The 22,515-nt window shown below is 32.2% G+C and overlaps 1 protein-coding gene across 1 annotated transcript; it reads right to left on the bottom strand.

The window, feature by feature from the left end:
• Positions 1-7,991: 7,991 nt before the first annotated feature.
• Positions 7,992-16,881, bottom strand: LOC112016663 (sister chromatid cohesion 1 protein 2). The gene is given in 15 exon segments (XM_065781053.1): positions 7,992-8,401; positions 8,403-8,477; positions 8,940-9,072; positions 9,170-9,191; positions 9,299-9,335; positions 9,576-10,060; positions 10,171-10,307; positions 11,525-11,636; positions 11,844-12,360; positions 12,427-12,574; positions 12,687-12,751; positions 14,471-14,517; positions 14,598-14,635; positions 14,726-14,990; positions 16,526-16,881. Coding segments are annotated over 15 exon segments (2,241 nt in total). The 5' UTR covers positions 16,650-16,881; the 3' UTR covers positions 7,992-8,365.
• Between the last annotated feature and the right edge of the window lie 5,634 nt (positions 16,882-22,515).

Here is a 22,515-nt window from a genome sequence, read left to right as displayed (position 1 = left end):
ACTAAAAGTAGTGGAAATTAAATTTACACGGTGATTTGTTGACAAATGGAGAAAACCTCTAATAGGGCAAAAACCCCACCGAATGAATTTAAGGTCACCACTTCCAAGAATCCACTAATCAATAATCAAGCGGTTACAAGTATGAGGAATCTTACCACTACCCTAACCTATTCCAAAATACCAACCTACAGTTGAACCTTCGCTCCAATACTCAATTAGACTTGATATTGTAATAGTCTTCTTTTCTTTCTAGCACAAATCTCCAAGCTGTGACTAACTCCTTTGCACGGATTCCAGTACATGGCTAACTCCAACAACTTGAATGATTATTGTTGGCTTCAAAGTTCTTCACTTCATAAACTATAAGGTTGAATTTATTCAATCATGTGTTGGTCTTATTCCGTGCCAAATTTGCTTGTAATTCAGCAATTAGAAACCCTGTATTTATGTGGGAATAACGTAACGATTATGTGTGAGAGAGTATGAAGAATTGATCAAGTGTGTGCATTCAAGAGCATTCTCGCAACTGGAACTCACGACTAACTCATGAGTGGTGACTTGCCAGAAGTGTCACACGTGTGAAGCATGCAAGAAGTTGAAAGATCATGATAGCTGGATCACTACAGGACAAAAAGTACAGTCTGGCCTTTCTGTTAGTTAGCGACTGGAACTCGCAACTCATCCCAGTCATGAGTCACTCGCCAAAGCCCCCTATTTTGCAGAAAAATGACTTTTCACATTCCTTCTCATACCCTACTATAAATACATTTATACCCACAAAATGTAGAGAGCTTCCAGAGAGAATTTTGAGAGATAAACCTTAGAGAACAATAAGATTAATTCATCCACAATCTTATTCTTTTAACTTTTCAAATTCCTTTACTCTCACCCTCTCCATTGACATATCCTTGAAATGAGCTTTAGCCAAATTCTCACGGCACCATATTCATATCAGTGAGAATGTTATTTGGTGCTTAGGAAGCAGTTCAGAGAGGACCAATACATTTGGTTAATGCAATAGGCTTATTGCGGGATCCAATAAGTTAAAGAATACAAGGTTAGGCTTAACCCTGTTAGAGCAAGAAGCTTGGAGGGGTTAGGTGCATCGAGTAGATTAGGCTTAGAGGGTCTATTGCTATTCATGTATCCTAACTGATTTTCTCATGGATCATTTCACCACTTGGAGGGCAGCGAAGAGGTTTGGCAGCAGAAGGTTTTTCGCCAAGCTCTTTAGTTTCCTCTTTGATAACACGTAGCAGTGTTATCTTGCATTTGCTTCTCTCTATCCTTTAATCTTTGCATTTAATTACTGTTGTGTTGCGATTAAATTATGACTTAGAGTAGTTTGATTGTTTGGGTATAACTTATATTTATCATTCCGCACATACATTGTTTGAATATAAGCTTGTGTTAATATTTTTGAAATTGGGGGTCTAAATATTCACTAGTGTTTTACACACCAAGTGAATATTCATAAACGATGAAGATCAGGAAATATTTGATTACAAAACCCTAAGGCATATAAACATAGTAGCTTCACACAGATTATATGAGTTCTATGCGTACCCAAAATATGGTTATTAGGCTTGACCTTTACTTAGGCTCACAATCTATTTGTATTGTGGGTTTTGGATTTCCTACTATGGGTGGTTCTATGCTCGGCAACTCAAATACACCTCTATTTCCTCAAGCCTTTCCCTCTTCCTCACAGAATTGCTCCATTGCTCTCTTTGAGTATTTGCTCTCTTCTCTTAGTATTCCTCCCAAAATTGCCAACCCCTAATTCCTTATCCTCTTTTTCATATTTATAGGCCAAGATGAGTGGAGGTGTTATGATTACTTCTCTCTATTAGTGCGAACGAAGGTCCAATTATATTGTCTTTAAGTGGGTATTTAGGTGGGTAAGGTGGTAGTGGTGTTGGAACTGATTCCCACTCCATGAGGGATGTTTGGCAGCAATATTCCCTAGGGCAATACCGGGTAGCTGAGATATAAGGTTCCCGAGCAATCAAGTTCCCATCCGAGATGTGATTAGCCGAGCAAGTCTCAGATTATGAACTCTGACGTGTAGAGTATAATCGCATGCCGAATGGGCTTTCGATCGATCATAGAGGCATGAGGCACGGGCCTGTGGCCCCTAGCAGGCTTAGGGCCCAACTTCGGACAAAGGGATTAGGGCCATAGGCCATATTGTAAGATTGATGTTCAAGGCCCAAATGGGCCTAGGGATCCCGTTCTCAAATCTAGAAATTCAGATCTAGAAATTCTAAAATCGTAGATCTCGATAGATCGAGCTTGTGTTGAGCTTATGTCAAGCCTCTTCATTAATCCTTGATAGCGTTATATGTTGAGCTCCTGTTGAGACTTAATGAACCAACTTTTCTTCACTTGTTTCTGGGATCTATCTTCATGTCTTTAATAAAACCACTTGATATGTTTGAACAACATATTTCTTGATACATTAAACCCAACTTAGATCTACCAAATCACAAGTAAAATGCGTTTTGTCAAAGTATTAGCCAATTACATAGAAAATATAACCCTAACAGTATCAAGTACATACATGAACTGGATCCGATCAAGAACACCTTATGGCGTGATCACTATTAGTTAAAAGGTTGTTCCATCACAATTTTCCTATTGCTCTCAAATGTAAGAGTTTTGCGTATATTTATTTATTATGCACATAGCTTTGACAATGTCATCTGGTGGTACTTTTTTAAAGGCTATATATAGATACGTTGGGTTATGTGTGTAATGAGTAAAATAGGTAAATACTCAACAATAAATCCACCAGTCTCTAAAGAAGATAATATATTTAGTTGATTTTCATATTGGAGTTGGACTCAAAACAAAATCGGCCAATGACTTTTTTTCAAAAGTGTTTTTCATATATCTAATATTTGTATATATATTTAAAGAGTTTTTCAAAGATATTTTGAAATCCAATAGAAACTATGAAATCAAGAAATTAAGAGTTACATAAGCTAGGGACATGATAGTTATATTAATACAGTCCTAGTGGCTTATGGGAATATAGTGTGGTGGAAGGACAAACATTATATAAAATTTTAAGTTATGGGACCTCATATATAATTCTTTAATTTTCAGGGGTCAATTGCAATGTGCTGATGGACATTATTGCAATATGTAGAAGTTTAAATATTTTCTTGATATAGTTAAGAAAATTAAGGAAAAATTTTGAAAGTGTTTCAAACTAAGTCAATAACATTCAAAAAAGCTATTGATTGATCCTACAGCTGAAGATTAGGATCCATTAGGATCCCACGTCCTATCTCTCTCTTGGGTTTTACAAAAGTCTTTAAAAAAAATTTAATTTTCACATAAGGAGTTGGCAAAGTAAGTATTTGATATCAAATGATATCATGTCAGCGGTATCAAAATCTAATAAGTGTATGACATGTCAGCAAAAAATAATTACCCTGCTAACAAATGAAAAACATGAGTTAGTGGGTAGTTATTTTTTTACACATGTCTCTCATTTATTGGATTTTGATATGGATGATGTGGTTTGATACAAAATATATTTTTCATCAAAACTACTAATTGATATTGTAGTCATCTGATAACCCAAAGAGAGAGAGAGAGAGAGAGAGAGAGACAGAGAGACGTGAATACCTTAAGAGGCAACATGCTTGGGTTTCTAAGAAAGGTACGCAATTTTATTCTATTCAAAATCCATGGTTGTGTAGTACAACGAACTTTGAATGAAAATATAAATTTTTATTTTACATTGCTTCCACAAAACTATCACATCGAACACAAGATCAAAATTCAATTGCACCGCAAAAGAAAATGAGCATAAAAAAAATGCTAAAGTGAAAAATAGAAGTAAATGCACTGCTCCAAATCAATAAAAGCAATCCACCGAATACAAATTAACATCTTTTTCGCATGAAATTTTTAACTTATTTCATATTTTTGTATTAATTGGTTTGCTTTTATTGACGTGGAATAAACCGATTTCTACCGCTTGGATTGGCTATGAATAAACAAAACTTAAAATTATATAAATAGTGTTGTATCTTGTAAAAAAAATAAATAAATAAACAATTATGTATACATCCAATTACACGGTTTCTGATCAAAGGTAAACTTTATGTTATACTTTTGCAAAACAACTTTTTTTAGCATGCAGTTGAATTTGATTTTGGGATATATCTAATTTTTTATGGCTAGAATTATGTAACACATCTTTCCTTTTTGTTTGTTTCTCACAGTTGATACTTGATAGAAATGAGGAACTCATTGGCGATCCAGTAATATTATTTTGTTTAATTCTTATATTTTACACTTCGATCAATGAGACAATGACTTCTCTTATCAAAAAAGAAAAATGAGACAATGACTTCAGGACATCATCTAAGAGCTTATTATTTCATTGTTAACCCAGACACGAGGTAGAAATGATACTAATGTCTATCCACAAGGGTTAACGGATGCACTGATTTATCTGAAGAAAGAATACAACAATCTCAAATTCATGTTACTGAGAATGGTTAGTATGTTAAAAGGTTTTTCTTTTTTTCTTTTCTTTTCTTTTCTTTTTTTTTTTTTCATCATGATAAAAACAACCCATTACAATTTTTTTTTAATTATTGATATGATCAAGATATATATATATATATATATATATTTATTGATATGATCAATATATATATATATATATATATTTATATATACCTTGAAACATGATATCCAGAAAACAAGATGATATTGTCTCAATCAGGGACGAAACTAGAACTTAAAGTTAGGGAGCGACTTTGCTGCTAGTTGCGTGTAGCGACTCTGGCCTCCGGCTCTATTGCTTAACTACTAAGGGTTTTTTTTTATATTTTTATTTTTTATTTTTTATGTGTGCGACTTCTGTTGAGTAGGGACAAAATTATTTTGTTTACAATTTTTTATAGGGCCGGGTTGTTTGTTTTTGATAAAATTGGCTGATTGAGTTTAATTTTTTTTAGCTTTATTATTGGTAATTTTTTTGGTTGTGCTAATTTTTTTGGTCTTGTATATTTTGTTTCAATTTTTTTATGGCCTTTAAAAGGAAGAAAATGCTAGAGTTACAAATTTTTTTACAAATCACTAATATGGTGAGTAGTTAATAGTAAGTAAAAAATTGATGTAAGTGGTGGACCTAAATGCAAACCAATAAGAATTTACTACCTTAGCCGTTTGTAAAATTTTGTAAAAAAGTTTGTGACTATAGCATTAATCTTAAAAAAGTTAAAGATATTGTTAAGGGGGACAAAATGTTATTTTACAAAGCAAAATTACTAAAATTGGTATCTATATACTTACTAATATTTTTATTTAAAAAATTGTGGGGTGGCGGGTGGCCATTAATCCCGGGTCAAAGTCTCCCTCCGTTCATGGTCCCAATAGAGACAGCAAGTCTCCCTGCATCCCTGGTCCCAATAGAGACTGCAATTTAATTAAATTTTAATTAGAATCTCAATTTTGTATCATGTGTCTCATTTAATTTTTAATTTTGTGCCAAGTTAATTATTGAGTGTAAAAATTGAAGAGTCGAAATCCAATTAGTTTCTAAATTAGATTTCAATTGAGTCCAATTTTCCGTCACGTGTCTATCTAAATTTTAAATTTTTGTAGCAAATAAATTATTGGGTGCACAAACCAAAGAGCATAAACTAATTAAATTTTAAATCATATATATATATATAATGATAAACCATTAAATATATTAGAAATGTATGGTTTAAAAAAGTATAGACTAATGCCATGTATAATTTGAATATTTTCTTTAAAAAATTGTTTAATTTGTATCATATAATAGTAATTGTTTTTAATTGTATCCGTACATATAACAAAATTAAACTAATAGAAGATGATGCATGAATTCAGCATATTCTTAAGCATCTTTTTGCTGTTTCTGAAGCCATGAAATAAGTTCAAAGTGCTACTATTATGCTTTTAACAACGACCATTTAATGACACCACTATTATGCTTAAATAAGACCGGTAAGTTTACTATATAAAGTGTCATGAAAATTATTCTTTGAGTGCAGGAATGGGACAAACGTAAAGGGATACTTCGCGTGGGCTTTAAGGCTGCGTTTGGTTAGAGGTGAAATATAAAATAAAATAAAATAAGGAAGAAGAAGAAGAAAGGTAGGAAGGGAGAAGAGAGAGAAAATTGATAGAGCCCGGCTATTTTCTCTTCGAGCCCACCAAAATACATTCTCTCCAAAATGGAGAAAAAACTTAACAAGATTGTGAAAGACAATTTGACCCTTGAATTGTTCTTTGCCTGCTTTGTTCGTTCATCCCTTTTTTTTTTTCCTCCTCCACTCCTGCGTCCTTTTTAATCCTTTCTTCATTTGTGACTTCTTTTTACGCCTAAGCTTGGTTGTTTTTTTAGTCGTTCTGCTGCCTTTCTTTGCTTCTTTCTTTTTCTTTTCTTTTTTTCTTTTTTTCCTCGTTCTTAGTTCTTACTGAATTTGGATGCCTTTTTTTTCTTCAATTTATTTTTAATTGAAGGATATGTTTCAGTTTTTTGGGACATAGATGAGGACCTTGTGGTTAATTGATACTAGCCTCAGCACACGCATTTCACACGTGCGATGAAACTCTTTTTTTATTTTGAGTTTAATGTAATTTTTCAATTTGAATTTATCTATTAGTGAGGTTACACAAGAAGAGATTTTTAAAAAACTAAAATTTAGGATTTAAAATAGAGTAAACTCTTGAGTTTAGTGTGGGCTAGTTTTTAGGAAAAATGTATCAAACGTGCGAGAAATATGTTTAAATAAAGAGTGTACTAATTTTTAAGATAAAAAAAATTCTTTGGTAGTTCTTTTATTTTTTTAATTTTGTTGAATTACAATTTTAACCTTATTTTTTATTTTTTAAGAATAAAGATTATCTAATTAGATTAAGGGTATTTTTGACATTTTTTAAAGGTATAACTAATTTTCTGAATTTTCTTAATATATAGAGATTAAATACTTATCTCTTTGTTCTTCTTCATTGTGTTGTTTATGTTTTTGGTTCATCCAGAAATTTCATAATAAATTATGTGTATCTATTTTATATACATTAAAAAAATTAATGTTATCTCAAAAATATATATAATATGTAATAGGATAAGTGTAAATTTTTACAAACTCTATTTTCTATCCTCCCATTTTTCTTTTCAACTAAACAAAAAAAAAATTCATCCCTCTACTTTTTCACCACTCCAACTAAACACAAATAAGAAAAATTAAAATCTTCTCCATGTAATTGACTGCATGGAAATGGGTAAAGAGTCTTCACTCTACAAAGTGAGGTTCGGGCTTAATTACACAGGTTACCTTAACAACTTGAACAGAAAACCCAAGAAGACCGCAAAGTGGCTTAAAAGTCCTCGGCTTCACCTTAACATGGATTGGGAGTATTCCAGGCAACATGGTTTCAGTTGCAACTATGTAGTCTAGTTCTCTTAATAATAATAATGTGTATTCATCACTCTCGTTGGCCATCTTTCACTGCCTATGGTCTTGTTGTACTTTTACTAGCAGTTCCTGAACATCTATGAAAATAATCCATGCTTGTCATAGTTCTAGCATGGTCATTGAAAACAAGATCAAAATTCCATTGCATTGCAAGAGAAATTGAGCATAGAGAGATTTCAAGTGAGAATGGAAGAAGAAGCAACCTGATGTCACTTATTCGTATACCCTAGAGAAAAATGTTACTCATAGTCATAGGGGAAGAAAAAAAATGGAAACAAATGTGAGCATGACAACATATGTGGGACATGAACATAGTGTGACTTCTAGAAACATTTTCTACGCCGAGTTTTTATCAAATACCAGTGGCAAGATATTGAATTGACTGATGGAGCAAAATAATTAGAACATAGCCATATTGAATTGACCAATTCAAACCAGTTGGCCTAAGGGGCAGGGAACCGTACCTGATATCACACTTCCATCAAGGCATCAACCCAGTTTGGAAGCTATATCTGCTATCAATACTTTCATTAGATAAAATATAATTACAACCCTTTTTCCTATGTCAAATTTCACCAACTTGAAAGATCGTTAAAGCCCCTTTTTCCCAACATCAGTTGGATAAAAGCTACTCATAGAGCAAATTACTTGCATAAACTGAAAAATGACGTACAAAGGATAATTCAACTCAACTAAGCCTTTACTGTTACTAACTATTTTCTGCTACAGAAAGAAGACTAAACCTTTAGATTATTAATTACTGTCTACTGTACAAACTACAAAAGGAGACTAACTAAACCTTTAAATTACTCATCTAACACGGTGGACTATCATCTAAGTCAACAATTCTATTTCTACACGATAAATATGCAATTACTACCCTGGTTTCATATACCATCAGCTCCATAAATTTGGTCCCATTTTCGAGAGTTTACAGACTTGAATGTCCCCATAAGCATTATTCTGTTCCACATCCACATATCCTGTAGTTCCCAACACCTGCAAAGTTGTTTTACATAATCCAATATTAGATTTTGCATAACATTTCCACCAAACTTTGTAGTGTTTTACAGTTAAAATTAGTAGAGGGTAGCCTGGATAAGTTTCTGGTATAGAATAGTAAAAAGCAGCTGAATCTAAAAGCATATATTGCTGAAATAACGTGTAACTTTTCATTTTTTTTCTTTTTTCTGTTTTTCTGTGCGCGCGCACGTGTGTGTTTTGTGGGGGGGGTGTGGAGGTGTTGTTGGTTTACATGATGTGATAGATTCATGGTAAAGCATTCATGCATAGAGCTTGTATCATTATTTTGGTTCGTTTAAAGAAGCAACCAAGGAAACAACTAAGAGGTAGGGACAATTTTTAATTTTCTGTTAAAAAGATGAAAAGATGGTTTTACCAACGGAACAGAAGCCCAGAGAAATGATGAGAAAATTATTCTCAAACACATACAGAACATACCAGTATCTCATAGAACAGCCTTGCACTTTCTTTCTTGGTTCTTCCTTCCAAAAGCCGTGACAAACTCACTACTTCCTCCTCTCCTCCTTTCTCCCGATTTACGAATGTTTTGTGCAAGTACCTAGCCGCCATTCTGTATGGAAAATTTTTAACAAGTCGAAACCAAATTGTATAAGGAACATTGAGAGTAGATGACAAAGAAAGAAATTAAGGAGCCAATCCAACTTTACCTAGTTCTCCCTGACCATCCATCTACAACAAAAATAAGATCCATATGAGAATGCTACATTAAGCAAAATATGAAATATAAAATAAGCCCAATTACAATGTTAAAATAGTGAGATCATTGAGATACTTACAGTGTTCCTCATTATCTGCTCCACACAAATCTATCTCCTGAGACAGAACAAACATATAATTCCAAAAAAATTTAACCAGTTTTCCAAAGCAAATATTCAATTTCAGATATATAATACATGCCACAAAAAGGTTCTGCTCTTACAAGCCAGCCCAATTGTTGCATAGGTTGAATTCATACCTCTAAACTTGGTAGAGTTTAAAGTTATGATACAAATATTAACAATGTTTCATATTATAATTTTAAGGCTAAGCTGTAATAATGATCATTACTTTTACCTCATTCATCAAATTGAAATCAAGGTCCCAATCCTTCCTCATAGATGCTTCTTTCTCTACATCTCCAAAGGAACTTGCAGGTCGTACTCCCTCGAAGTCAGGATTTTCTGTGTTCTTTGGGCTCTCAAATGATCTTATTGATGTAGAGCACTTAACAGGTGTTTCTGGAGCAATAACAATTTCCTCTGATCTAGCCACAGTAAGAGATTCTGGCTTATGCTCTGATCTACCCACAGTAGTAGATTCTGGCTTATACTCCGATCTATCCACATTAGGAGATTCTGGCCTATTCTCTGAAGTGCCCACATTAGGTGATTCTGGCTTATGCTCGGAAGTACCAATATTAGGAGATTCTGGCTTATGCTCTGATCTACCCACAGTAGGAGATTCTGGCATATGCTCTGATATACCCACAGGTAATTCAGAAGATTGTAGAATCTTTAATTTCTTTGTGTAAAAGAGAGACCTAAGCTCTGATGAAATACCTGCAGAAAAACATGTTGAGTAAAGATAGCACAACAATTACTCATTGCCATGAAAAAGAAGGGGTAGCACAGCATTTGAACCACAGAGAATATGATGATAGCAAACTTACAAGGCATCAAAGGCTCTAAGAAACCCTGGTGGAGGCTGGAAATTCGAGAAGTTTTCCACACAGCTAGAGCATTACGACGAGATGCTCCTCGTTTAGAAACCAAGTCACTCGCATCATGAATGCTCTGCCTAAGTACCCTGTAATTGTTTAACATAACATAGAATGTGCTATGAGTTCATTTGTTTTGTAAAATTTCAGTCCTTCAGTCCATTCTAAGATAATCAAAATCTCATGTTCTTCAGTTTTTAGAGATGAAAGTGTGTGTGCGCGCGCGCGCGCGTGTGTGTGTGTGTGATTCTCAGATAAAGATACATTGGGAATTTTGACTGCACTGAAAACAACTGAAATTCCCTAACATTACTTGATACAAGGGAAGAAATGATACTTCAGTATTTAACAATGCAGCTAAAGATGAAACCTAGGCTTGCCCTAGCTATATATAGAAAGCACTGATTTCAGCACCTTCAACTGTTTTCATGATTCAAAATACTTGGAATTAATTATGATGAGGGACTTTAAGTAAAAGCCAAGTGTAGTAAAAAAATTAGGCCAAATTACACTTGTCAACCCTAAGCTATCACCCCGATTACATTTAACCCCCTGAACTACCAAAATGTATGATTTATTCCCAAAGTTATAACTTTGTTTCAATGCCGCCCTGTCGAATGTTTTAGTGTTTCTTGACAGATTTAGAATTTAAAGACCAATTTACACATCTCTCTAAAACACATAGCTGAGGGGTAAATTTGTTTTTCAATGGAAATTTCCGTTAGAGTTAGCAGCAAAACAGATGACAGGAGGTTAAAAGTAACATATTATCAAAATTGAGGGGTCGATCATGCACTTAGGAAGTTCACGGAGTTAAGCGTCATTGGGTGATAGTTTAGGGTGAAAATGTGTAACTTGCCCAAAAACCTATTAAGTTTGTATCAGATATTCATAACAGAAATTTTGTATGCCTGAAATAATGTGGCAACTGCTTGATATGGATTCACAACTACAGAGCTCCCAATCCTGATTTTAAACTTTAACTGTTAACTGATATAACTTGATGAGAAAAGAATTAAGCTCAACTTAGCTCATATCAGGAACACCTTATACCCCATTTTTGCATTAAAATGACTAGCATTATATAAATGTAAAATAAATAATAAATAAATAGGGCTGCTAAGTGACATTGATGGCTATATTATCATTTGGCTATTATATCATCCACTATGTAGACATAAATTAACATCCATTGTTAAAAAAAATTCTTAGAAATACCCAATTAGAGTCCACTTTTATTTATGGATAATATTGAATTAGTTCATATGAATAAACATGGATTTAAACTGGAGTTAACTGCACATACTCATTAGGCAACACTATGAACTCATCAATTAAACATTTTCTTTTCCTAGAAGGCCGAGCTCGCTCCCTAGTAGTTGGTGTAGGAATAAACATGAACTCTGGTGTTGTGGCACCTGCATTAAGAGAAGAATTGTTTAAGTAGGACAGAATTCCTAAGGACAATAACTTTTTCTTCAAAATGTGCAAATACCGTAGCAAATAAATTGGGAAATCTTTGGCTGCCTGATCAAGCAATAAAGGTATGAATCACTAAGAGTTCAGTTGATTAATTTCTTTAACAATATCTATTTTTCAAGAGGTGGCAAGAAACATAATTGCACCTGATGCATCTGGGAACTTGGATTTAGGGGTCCTATCAACTGTGACAGATAGTGGATGTTCTTCTGTATTAACTTGACACTTTTTGTTTTCGAAAGATGTCAGACTTGGGAGCTCTTTTGGCTCAGCATCATTATGATGCTCTTCATTAAATTTTCTAACGAGTTCTGGAGGTTCCTCCTTGGCCCCACCAAACATATCAAGGTCCATACATTCTTCATGAGCAAATTTTTCAACTCGAAGCTTCTCCATGCTTGTTTCTAAGTTGCTTAGATCATGGGTTTCCCTAATAACAGGGTGAGTTTTGTTTTCTGATTGTGCCAATTCTGTAACCTTTATCTGCTCTCCATCAATTTGATGATCTTCAGCAGATAGGTTAATATGGACTGCAGGTTCCTCATCAGTCGTACAAAACATCTCAAGGTTCACACATCCTTCGTGAGAGAACGTACAATCTTGAATCTTCTCCGTGCATGCCTCTCCAGTTATTTCGTCTTCCAATGGTGCCTTTTCTGGAACCTTTATCTGTTCTCCATTAGTTTGAATATCTTCATCAAATGGTTTAAAAGGATCTGTAGGTTGTACCTCAGTCTCAAGAAATGTCTCAAGGTCAACACATTCTGCTGGAGAGAACCTTTCGTCTTGAAGTTTCTCTGTGTTTACTTTTAAGTTGGCTAGACCACATGATGTGCTCACTTCCATATCTATGTCCATCGGGACAGACGACAGAACACTGCAACAAGAATTACTTGTTATAAGAAGAAACTAAAATCTGAGCTGCCATTATATATAAATGTAAACATAATACAGTGAGAATGAAAAAAGATGGGGTATGTTTTACATACTTGTCAGCCAAAGTGTAATCAGTTGAGCAAGTGGTCTGAAAGAGAGAAAAATCCTCATAATGATACTGCGAAACCACACCAAAAAATAAAAAATAAAAATCATTTTAAGTACAAATCTCTGACGAAACTAGAAGAGCAAAGTCACCAAAACTGCTTATTGGTGATTACGACTTTATATTTTAATAAATGAACAATTTGACATTAAAATTTTCTATTTTGGCCAGAAATGGAGTAACTTTATGACCTTAATACATGTTTGATCAATAGTATTCCACCCATCCTGGATCTACATCATCATAACAGGTGTCAAACTGAAGGATTGATGGTTCAGGTCCAGAAAGGATAAGACTACATGCTTAATACTACGTGCTGCATGTTTCTCTGTACATGAGAACCAATGCAAACACAATGCTGTCATATCATATTGGTGTTGGCACCCTACAAACTTTCCAAAATTAATAGGCAAAATTACCATATTGTAAAATTTTAGGCCAATAAGTGTGAGCAAGTTTAGTAGTACAAGCCTTGAAAGTTATTATTGAACAGAAGGCCATAATGCCAAAATTAACTTTCTATGTTAACTTTGGTGGATGAGCTAACAACTAACTGGTTCAACTACTTATATATCATATATTGTATCTAGAAAATGTGTTAGATTGAATTGAAACTTAGTGGCCAACTGTTATGTAGTGGATATTTCAACCATCAAATTACTACGTCCTACATGCCAACTTCTGATAAATTTGGTTTAAGTTGGTCAAGCTGCAATCCATTTTGTACCAATTGGTCTATATGTGTAAATTACATGTAGTTTTGATGCAGAACAACAGCTCTGATATCAAAATAATGCAGTACAAAACCAAACTTGATGCAACACAAAAATTGTAGAACAGAAACAATAAAAACAAACTGGAAGTCAGCACCTAGAGTTGGCTAGTTGGAGCCAAACCATTGGAAAAATTTCAAGTAAATTTTATTCATCATAAACTTGTCTCCATAGGAGTACAATAGCATGCTTATATAGACTACTAACCCTAATTCTAGTTGACTTCGGAAAGCCAATTATTGAATTTTAAAAATTACATTGATTATAGGAAAATACATAAAATACTAATAACCCAATTAGCTAATAAGACCTAAAATAAATAGAATTGATATCCAAAATAAAATAAAACTAAATTAAAATAAATTTTCTTTGCACTTCCTGCATCAGGTCACTTGATAAAAATAGGCCAAAAATGGGTGCCTGCATACAATAGGCCCACCACATGGCCAGCACACATTTGAGGACACATGGCATGAGCTTGACTACCCAATATTCAAACATGCATAACACAGAGGAAGACGGCAGTACAAGAAGTTGGAGGTATCTCTCCAACAAGGAGACAATTATCAATCATATAGTTTTATTAACTCTGTTAGCAATGTCTCCCTCACCCTCATTTCCATAGGAGTAGTTTTCAGAAACTCTAGCAAAATTCCTTGAGGATTCAAGGCAGGGAGAACCTGTTCTTCCTTTTCATTTATCTAAATTTTTAAACTCTTTTAAATTTAGTAAATTGGTATGCAATGTTTTTATTTATTCATGTTCAGAAAGGACAAGACAGTAAGCTTTTGTTGGCAAAGGAAGCGTGTGATGTTCTAGAGAAAAAACAATGCATAATCTTGGAAAAGAATGGAATTTCTCCCATGAAACATAGACGGACATATAATTGGAAGTACATGACGAGAAGTTACAAAGGACCACTTAGCATTATATGCATCAACATGACTATATGACATACCTTGTCTAAAGAGTACTGGCCCATTTTCTCATTTTTCCTTGAACCATCTGTTCAGTATTACACCAAATTATATAAATAATACAAACAAAAGAAGTAAATATAACTGAAATTTGAAGCAAATTAGAACCTTTGAGTGTGATCTGTTCATAGGGCACCACATTGCCTCTAGGAAGTAGAAGAAACAGACACATTAAGTTAATTAAAACAAAAAGAATCAAAACCTCAGCCACTCAATTTTTAAACCAGATAGCTTACCCACTAACATCTTCAATGATCTCTAGATCAAAAGCATCAAGTTCAAACCTTTCTGGTAGCGTAATAGAGAAATATGGTGCACAAAAATTTTCCACATGTTCATTAGCTTTTGTACTAACCACAAAGTCATTGATTTTTATTAGCACCTTGTGGCAGTCATCAAACAGGTATTCAACTTTTTTTGAGAATATTCTGACAACGCCTAGGAGAAGGTAGGCCAGCACTCTATATGTGACAACATCCAGCTCATCTTGCAATATTTTATCTGCATAAGGCAAAAAATAGGAAAGAATAGGCCAGGCTGATTAGAAATTTAACTTTAGCATACATGAGGATCAAGGCCACAACTTCCAAAAGAAACAGTGAGACTATTTTTCAGCTTAACTTGACACACATTGAAATTTGACACAGAATTTTTGACAGTAACGATCTCCTATGGATTAGACTCATGATTTTGGAATTTGGTTCATTCCCACTCCACAACTAAAGCTGTGTAGAACACTTAAGAGTCATGGACCAAGTGAAAACATTAAAAACCTAAATAAATGAGTTATGAGAAGTTGTCACTAACTACCCAACTTAAGTGAACCTAGTTGATGTTGTATTCAAAGGTATCTAAGGTAGCATCATAAAAGTAATTTTCTTAATCTTGAAATCAGATAAATAAGAAATAAAATTGTTAATGCACCTTGCAAATACTTTTTCCAGATATTGATTTTTCCAAAACCCATTATCCTGATTTTAACTCATGCTGATTACCATCATTATCAACCTTATACCACTGTTAGAGTCAACACCACTATCTGAAAACAGTATCACCTCTGAAAATGTCATCACATAACCAAAAATATCATCTTTTAAACCAATTTGGCAGATCCCACTAGATTGCCCCAAACACAACTATCACTAGCCAATCTTCCTCAATTTGCCATAATCAGATTCACCACCTGCCATGCAACCCCCTATGCTGCCACCAAAACTACTGTAGCTATCACCATCTTTGTCAACACCAAGCCTATAATTATTATCTCATTCTAGTAAAATATAATGTTTGCATAGTAACTGATCATCTAAGCTTTTTTCTCTGCAGCAGAAAGTAATAAGGAAAAGAAAATTACACGATTTTCTTAAGTATGTATTTTCTTTTCATAAGTAATAAGAACAAATATACATACTTAAAAACAAAACACGGACTTATTAAAAATAAAAGAATAGGAAGATATGATTATTCAAATAAATGGAAGAATAAAGGCACAACTAAAGCCATCACAAATCTAAGTTTTGAAATTTCTTTTTGTTTTTTTTATAGCACTATTGGTTATGCCTGGCAGCTACCTGCTCACAAATAAAACATTCATTAAAACCCTATTCTAAGATAATGCTTCCATAACAGTAAAAATGTGAAATTTGAAATTGAAGGTCCACAATATGCTCATCAATACTTGGTACTAAAAGTGTTTGGCAAAAATTTTATTCAAGATTTTATTTGTGTACTACCCATTTTGCAGCTCCATGTTCCCATAAATTTCCTATGTCTCACTTCTCAGTTCAATGCTGGAATTCAAACAAATTACAAATGCCAAACCAAATATTTGAAATTTTCTTTAAGGCTAACTGCCTCCTTTATCTAAAGTATTATAACCAATTACAAGGAACAGAACATTAGAATCTAACAAAAACATTCTTGGCTGAGAAAAATTTCAATTAAATCATTTCCCTACAAATATAAAGTAAAAAAAATCAAATTTTTAGAAGGAAAAGAAAAAACCCAGATGAGTAAAAGAGAAAAGAATGACTCACCAACAGATGAGGAGATATTGGTTTCAGCAATTTGAGTCTTTTTGAGCTTCTTGAAGAAATAGGCTGCGACCCAGATGGCACCTAGAGGCCCTTTGCTTGAGAGCAAGCACTGTGAGTAAAACATTCTTGCTTCTCTGTTCTCTCTCTTTGTGTTTTCCTATGGTTTGATTCAGATATGGAAAACATATACAGTTGAAAATGGTGCTGGTAACTGTGTCACTGTGTGCGTGATAAGGGGTTCTAAAACAAAGCTGAAGAAACGGTCGACTAGAGACTAGAGTGCCCAGCAAGACTCGGACGAACAAAATGAATATGGAAAATGACCAGAGGGAACTTCATGGTGATCGGGTTTTATTTTCTGAGTAATATTATATTCATGGCTTTTTGGGAAATGAATAAAAAACAAAAAAGGAAATATCGGTATATTATTTTTATTTTTTTATGGAAGGTATATTATTGGGTTTAGAATCAATTTGAAATTTGGATTTTTTGACTACTGCAACTTTTTTTTTTTTTTTTTTTTTTTTTAGAAGATCAATTCTTGAATACCTGGTCAGGTGTTTTACTTTTTTACCAGTAACATTATTATATATAATTTGGATTTTTTGACTACTGCAATTTTTTTTTTTTTTTTTTTTTTTTTGAGAAGATCAATTCTTGAATACCTGGTCAGGTGTTTTACTTTTTTACCAGTAACATTATTATATAATAATACTAATATTTATCTGTTAATTCCTTAGTACATAGTAGGTAGTTAGGCACTCTTACTCTTACTCTTACTCTTACTCTTACTACTTTTTTTTTTTTGAGCAGAAGTGCCCTTAGTACTAATCATAAAATATAGCATTCTCATGGAGATAGACAAGTGAAAAGCTAACGGATACCTAAGTTAAAGAGTATTGGTTTAAGATGTATTAAAAAAAAGTATTAGTTTAAAAAATATTTTTAGAAACTTTTTTATAGGAAAAGAAAAAAAGTAAGTAATTGTTTTGATAGCTTTTTATATATTTCTATAAAAGTAATGTCAAAATTTTCCTAAAATAATTTATTACTAATTGCCCTAAAAGCATTGTTAAGATCTGCCACTTTTTTTTTTTTGTTTTTTTTAAAGAGAATTTCAAGTTTCAATCTGTGACAAACTCTTTTGAAATAGTCTATTTATTAAATTCAAGGCATTGATTCCCTCAAAACAGCCAACAAAAAAATTGGATCCATAACGGCCTCTTTATCAAAGTTGCCTTCAAAATCCTTGCCTACACTGGTGTCATAGAAATATCAATTGAACGTCCTTGAATCGGATGAAATTTTGCTCCTAAATGAGGCATTTGGTTGGACAAAGGCGACCAGTGGTATCAATGCCATAGTATTGTTCCCATAACATAAGTTTATTTTGTCAATTTGATCTTTAACTGGGATTACTTGTACCTAGAGGCCCAATTTCATGACTTAGGAACACCATGAGAATTTTGGTCTATTGGGATAGAGGTAAAGGCTATGTCCAAGTGCGATTATCAATGTATTTAGGCCTTGATTATGACATTGCGATATGAGGATAGCTTCATCTATTGGATAAAAAAATGGTAATGGATAAAAAAAATATGGACAAAACTTATATACAGTACTTTAGATGTTGTTTCTTAAGTTCTCCTCTTAAAATTCAGCCACGTGACTACTTAACTAAAAAATACACTTCTATCCTATGAGAAAAAATTCACATGGCAGAATTTTAAAAAGGAAACCTAAAGAACAGCACCTAAGTATTTGCTCAAAAAATATTTAAGGTATGTTTGGTAATTGTTTTTTCCCCTTATTTTCTATTTTTAAAACTAAAAAACTTTTTTGGCAATCCAAAATGAACAGAAAACAAAAACTATTCTCAAAACTCAAATTGTGAAGGAAACTGAAAACATGCAAAAAGCTATTTTCAATTTCTAATTTTCAAAAGTCAATGAAAACACGCATTTAATTTAATGAATATGTCTCATTTAATGAGTTAGCATTAGAGTTCAAATCTTAGTAACAACATATGTTAGTATTTTTCTATTTTTTTTCCTCAAAAAACTTTTTTTTTTAATTTTAACTAACCAAACATGTTTTTTATTTCAAAAATACAAGAAAATTGTTTTTTCTTTATAGAATGATAAAAACCCTTTTGTTTGGTTGAAAAAAAAAATGATAGAAAATGGTATTCGTATAAATTTACTATCATACTCCTATTACATTAAAAAAAATTTTAATAGTTTATAAGGGGAAAAAAAACATAATGTTTAAGGGGAGAAAACTAAATGTTTAACGTTGAAAATTAAAATTAAAAAAAAAATAAAATAAAAAAAACCAACAACAACAACATTGGGGGATGAGAGGGGGAGATGGATAATTACCCATCTAAGTCCATGTTCTCGCCACTTTCTCCCCAATTTGGGAAGAAAACAAACCCGTCTCCCCCACCCCAACCCCCCCCCCCCCCACAATGATGGTGGGCCTGAGCCCACCAAAATCACCCCAACCAAACACTTCAACTATTCAAATCCATCTAATTTTCCTCTTTCCATCTCCTTTTCCCTCCCAAAATCATCACAACCAAACGAGGCTTTAGTATTTTGTCGAGTGACTCACACCCTTTAGATCTAATAATACATGTCAAATTATTCAACCGTAAGATTTTCCATTTCTCTTCAATATTGCCTATAAATTTGAAATTATTGCCCCCACCAAGTAGGCAAAGTTAGATGGAACAAAGTGATATCCAAAATGACCAACCACAACTCCATATATGTCACTCAAGATTCAAGTACTATATATTTTGGAACCTTTTTACTGCCTCCACTAGTACTCTTGATCACCTACATATTTTACCTTCTTCTTTGAGTCGTTCTCATGAATTCCTTTTCACGATGGTTGTGTAATCACTACCCCACATTCATTGATAGCAAGTAGAATATCTTGAAATTTGTGCTAAGACGTTGCCTTTCATTAAGAGTTTGAGAACTACTACATCTACAACATTTTCATAACAATTTCTTTAAACTATCATGGTGCTTGTCACATCATGAAGACACCTAGACATACATCCACCTTTGCACAATTAGCTCTAGTTTGGGAGGAGGGAATGGAATGGAATGAAAAAAAAAAAAAATTTTAGGATATTCTTTAATTCCCTTGTTTAGGAGTTTTAATGGAGGGAATAGAAAGTCAATTCCCTTATTTGAGAGTTTAAGTGGAAGGGAATAAAATAAGTAAGAAGATTTCTTTCTATTCCCTTAAAATCTCAAATTTTTATTCCCCTCCAAAATTTGGAGGAATTAGAGGGAATGAAGTTAGATTTAATGAATTTTTTACTAAAACTTCCAAAATATCTCTATATATTCAACTCTTTATTTTAAAATAGGGGTCTAATAATGATATTGTCATAAAATGATTCAATTTCTTTCCCTCTATGTTACTCCCAAACAAAGTTACTTATATTTCATTCATTTCAATTCCTTTATTTTAAAACATCCAAACAAGGTTACTTAATTTTATTCCATTCATTTCCCTTACTTAAATACATTCTATTTATTTCCATTTTCTTATTATCGTTCCATTTCATTCAATTTTCTTCCCTTATAAACTCTCAAACGAAGCCTAAATATCATCAACAAGTCTAGTGACTTAAATTTCATCACTTTTTTGTACCGTTGTTGAGGTGTTACGATGTAATTGATGTGTAATATAGTAGTGAAAGTAATGGGTCCATGTAAAATGATAAAAATAAAAATAAAAAAATTGTTAAAAGTACTACAAGTTTTTCTACATAAAATTTACAAATTGGTGTGGTAATTAATGTATGATTGGTGGGTTTCAATCATCTTTAAGATGAATTATTGAATTTCTTTTTCATGATTAATAACATAGTAATTTATAAACTCTTCTCTCAAAAAAAAAAAAAAAATTTATAAACTCAGTGTAGTAAAACTTCTAGTAACTATGGGGCCTATGGCACTACTAAAAATAATATTACTTCAATCACACAAAGTTATTTCTAGTACTACTCTAACATCACTATCTAACTATTAGATCCTTGCATCATACAAGAAAAGAACAAAAACAGAATTTCTCATTACATAATTATCAAAAAATAAAACAAATTATGCTTAACAGTATCATCGGTATTATTTTTGGCATAGAAAATAACATTATAAATTGTAGGATAGTAATATTTGAATTGCAATGTTAATGGATGTTCAATGTAAATGGTATACTTTACTTATTTGTTTATAGGAACATATATCTAAAATATATTTTTGTTTTTTTTTTTTTTTAGAAACAAATATTTTGGTTTAATAAACTACATATGGAATAAGAGTACTAAGATGGAAAAAAAATGATGCATTAATCATTTATATATTTTTTAAGAAAATATATTTTAAATACACTTTGATTTAATAAGCTACATATGGAATAAGAGAAATAAGATGGAAAGAAAAAATGATGCATTAATCATTTATATATTTTTAAAGAAAATATGTCTTAAATATACTTTGATTTGATAAGCTATATATGGTATAAGAGTGAATAAGGAGGGGAAAAGATATTTTATTCAAAATTTTATTTTTTCTAAATTTAATGGATTTACTTAAATGAAAACCTTAGGTCTTATCGTAAGCATTTCCTTTTATACCAATTGCAGTCGATCATACATCAGTTTCTTTCTTTACAAAGTAAACACCTTAGGTTTTTTTTTTTTTTTTTTTTTAAAATAATTTAATAATTATAACGTGAGATAAGAGTTTTAAATCATGAATATTATCACTAAAAATATTAACAAAAGTCGGCCGTGCTATAAGACTCTTGACAATACACTCTAGTCAATAAAATCAATAAAGTATAAAATAAAATATCAAGAATGGAATAATGATATACTTTTATGTTATAACTTATTTTACTCTCTTTTGTGTGTGAATTTATTTCTTTAAAAAAAAAAAAAAAAAAGGAATAGGTACAGGACTTTGTATTTTGACTATTTTCCAACAAACCTTTTTTATTCCTTTTCGAAGAGAGTTAAAATTAAAGGTTTTTGAGGGGTGATTTTGTAACTTAATTATAGAAGAAAGTATCCCATAGTAAAGGGATAAAATTTGTTTTGATTGACCGACATCAAAACAACAACTCAGAAAACGATGTTGTTGAATATAATGATTAATGTCGTTGGTGTAATTGAGGTGTACACACTACACAAACAGCAACAGTAAAGTTGTCATTTTTATCTCTATCAACTCGTTAAATTGTTATTCAGCCAAAAAAAAAAAACTCGTTAAATTGTAGTACGTGTCACTCCTCTCTAAGCTAAACAAGGATAAGAATAATCCAGAATTTCCATCAAAAAGACAAACGTCAATCAAAAAGATCACGAAGATCAGTGCGCCTTTTCTTTTTCTTTTTTTGATGTGACAAAGTCGCAAAGATCAATGTACTATATTTATGGTACACAGGTAAAACATTTTTTATTATTTTTAATTTTAATTTTTTTATAATTTAATAGTTGAGATTGAAAAATATATTTTCAATTTCGTGTTTATTTGGTAAATTTTTTTTTTCAAAATTTTTTTATTATTATTTATGAATTTTATTACACTTTTTGATACTATTTATAAATTTTACTATATTGTTTTAACTAATTTTTATATTTATTTACAATAATTTTAATAAAAAAATTTAATTTTAATAAAATAAATCAATTCCAAACAGAGTGCAATTATCTGATCTCAAACTGATCATGGTATACTTTTCAAATCTGGCTGTTATGAATGGTTTGAATTTGATCCCAAGAAAAGAAAAGAAAAAAGTTAATAATAATTTTTTTAACAACTAAGGTCAAAGTTCAAATTCATGTTAAACTAATTAGATAGTAAAAAAAATCGAGTCAAATTTAAGCATAATATTATATTCATAAATGCATGTATACAATAAGGCTCACGCCTATAAGGCAGAAAGTGGAGAGAGTGATTTTC

Source organism: Quercus suber, unplaced genomic scaffold, assembly GCF_002906115.3.
Source record: "Quercus suber isolate HL8 unplaced genomic scaffold, Cork oak 2.0 scaffold_255, whole genome shotgun sequence".
NCBI classification, from domain to species: Eukaryota; Viridiplantae; Streptophyta; class Magnoliopsida; order Fagales; family Fagaceae; genus Quercus; species Quercus suber.
This window is presented reverse-complemented; position numbering and strand designations above follow the sequence as displayed.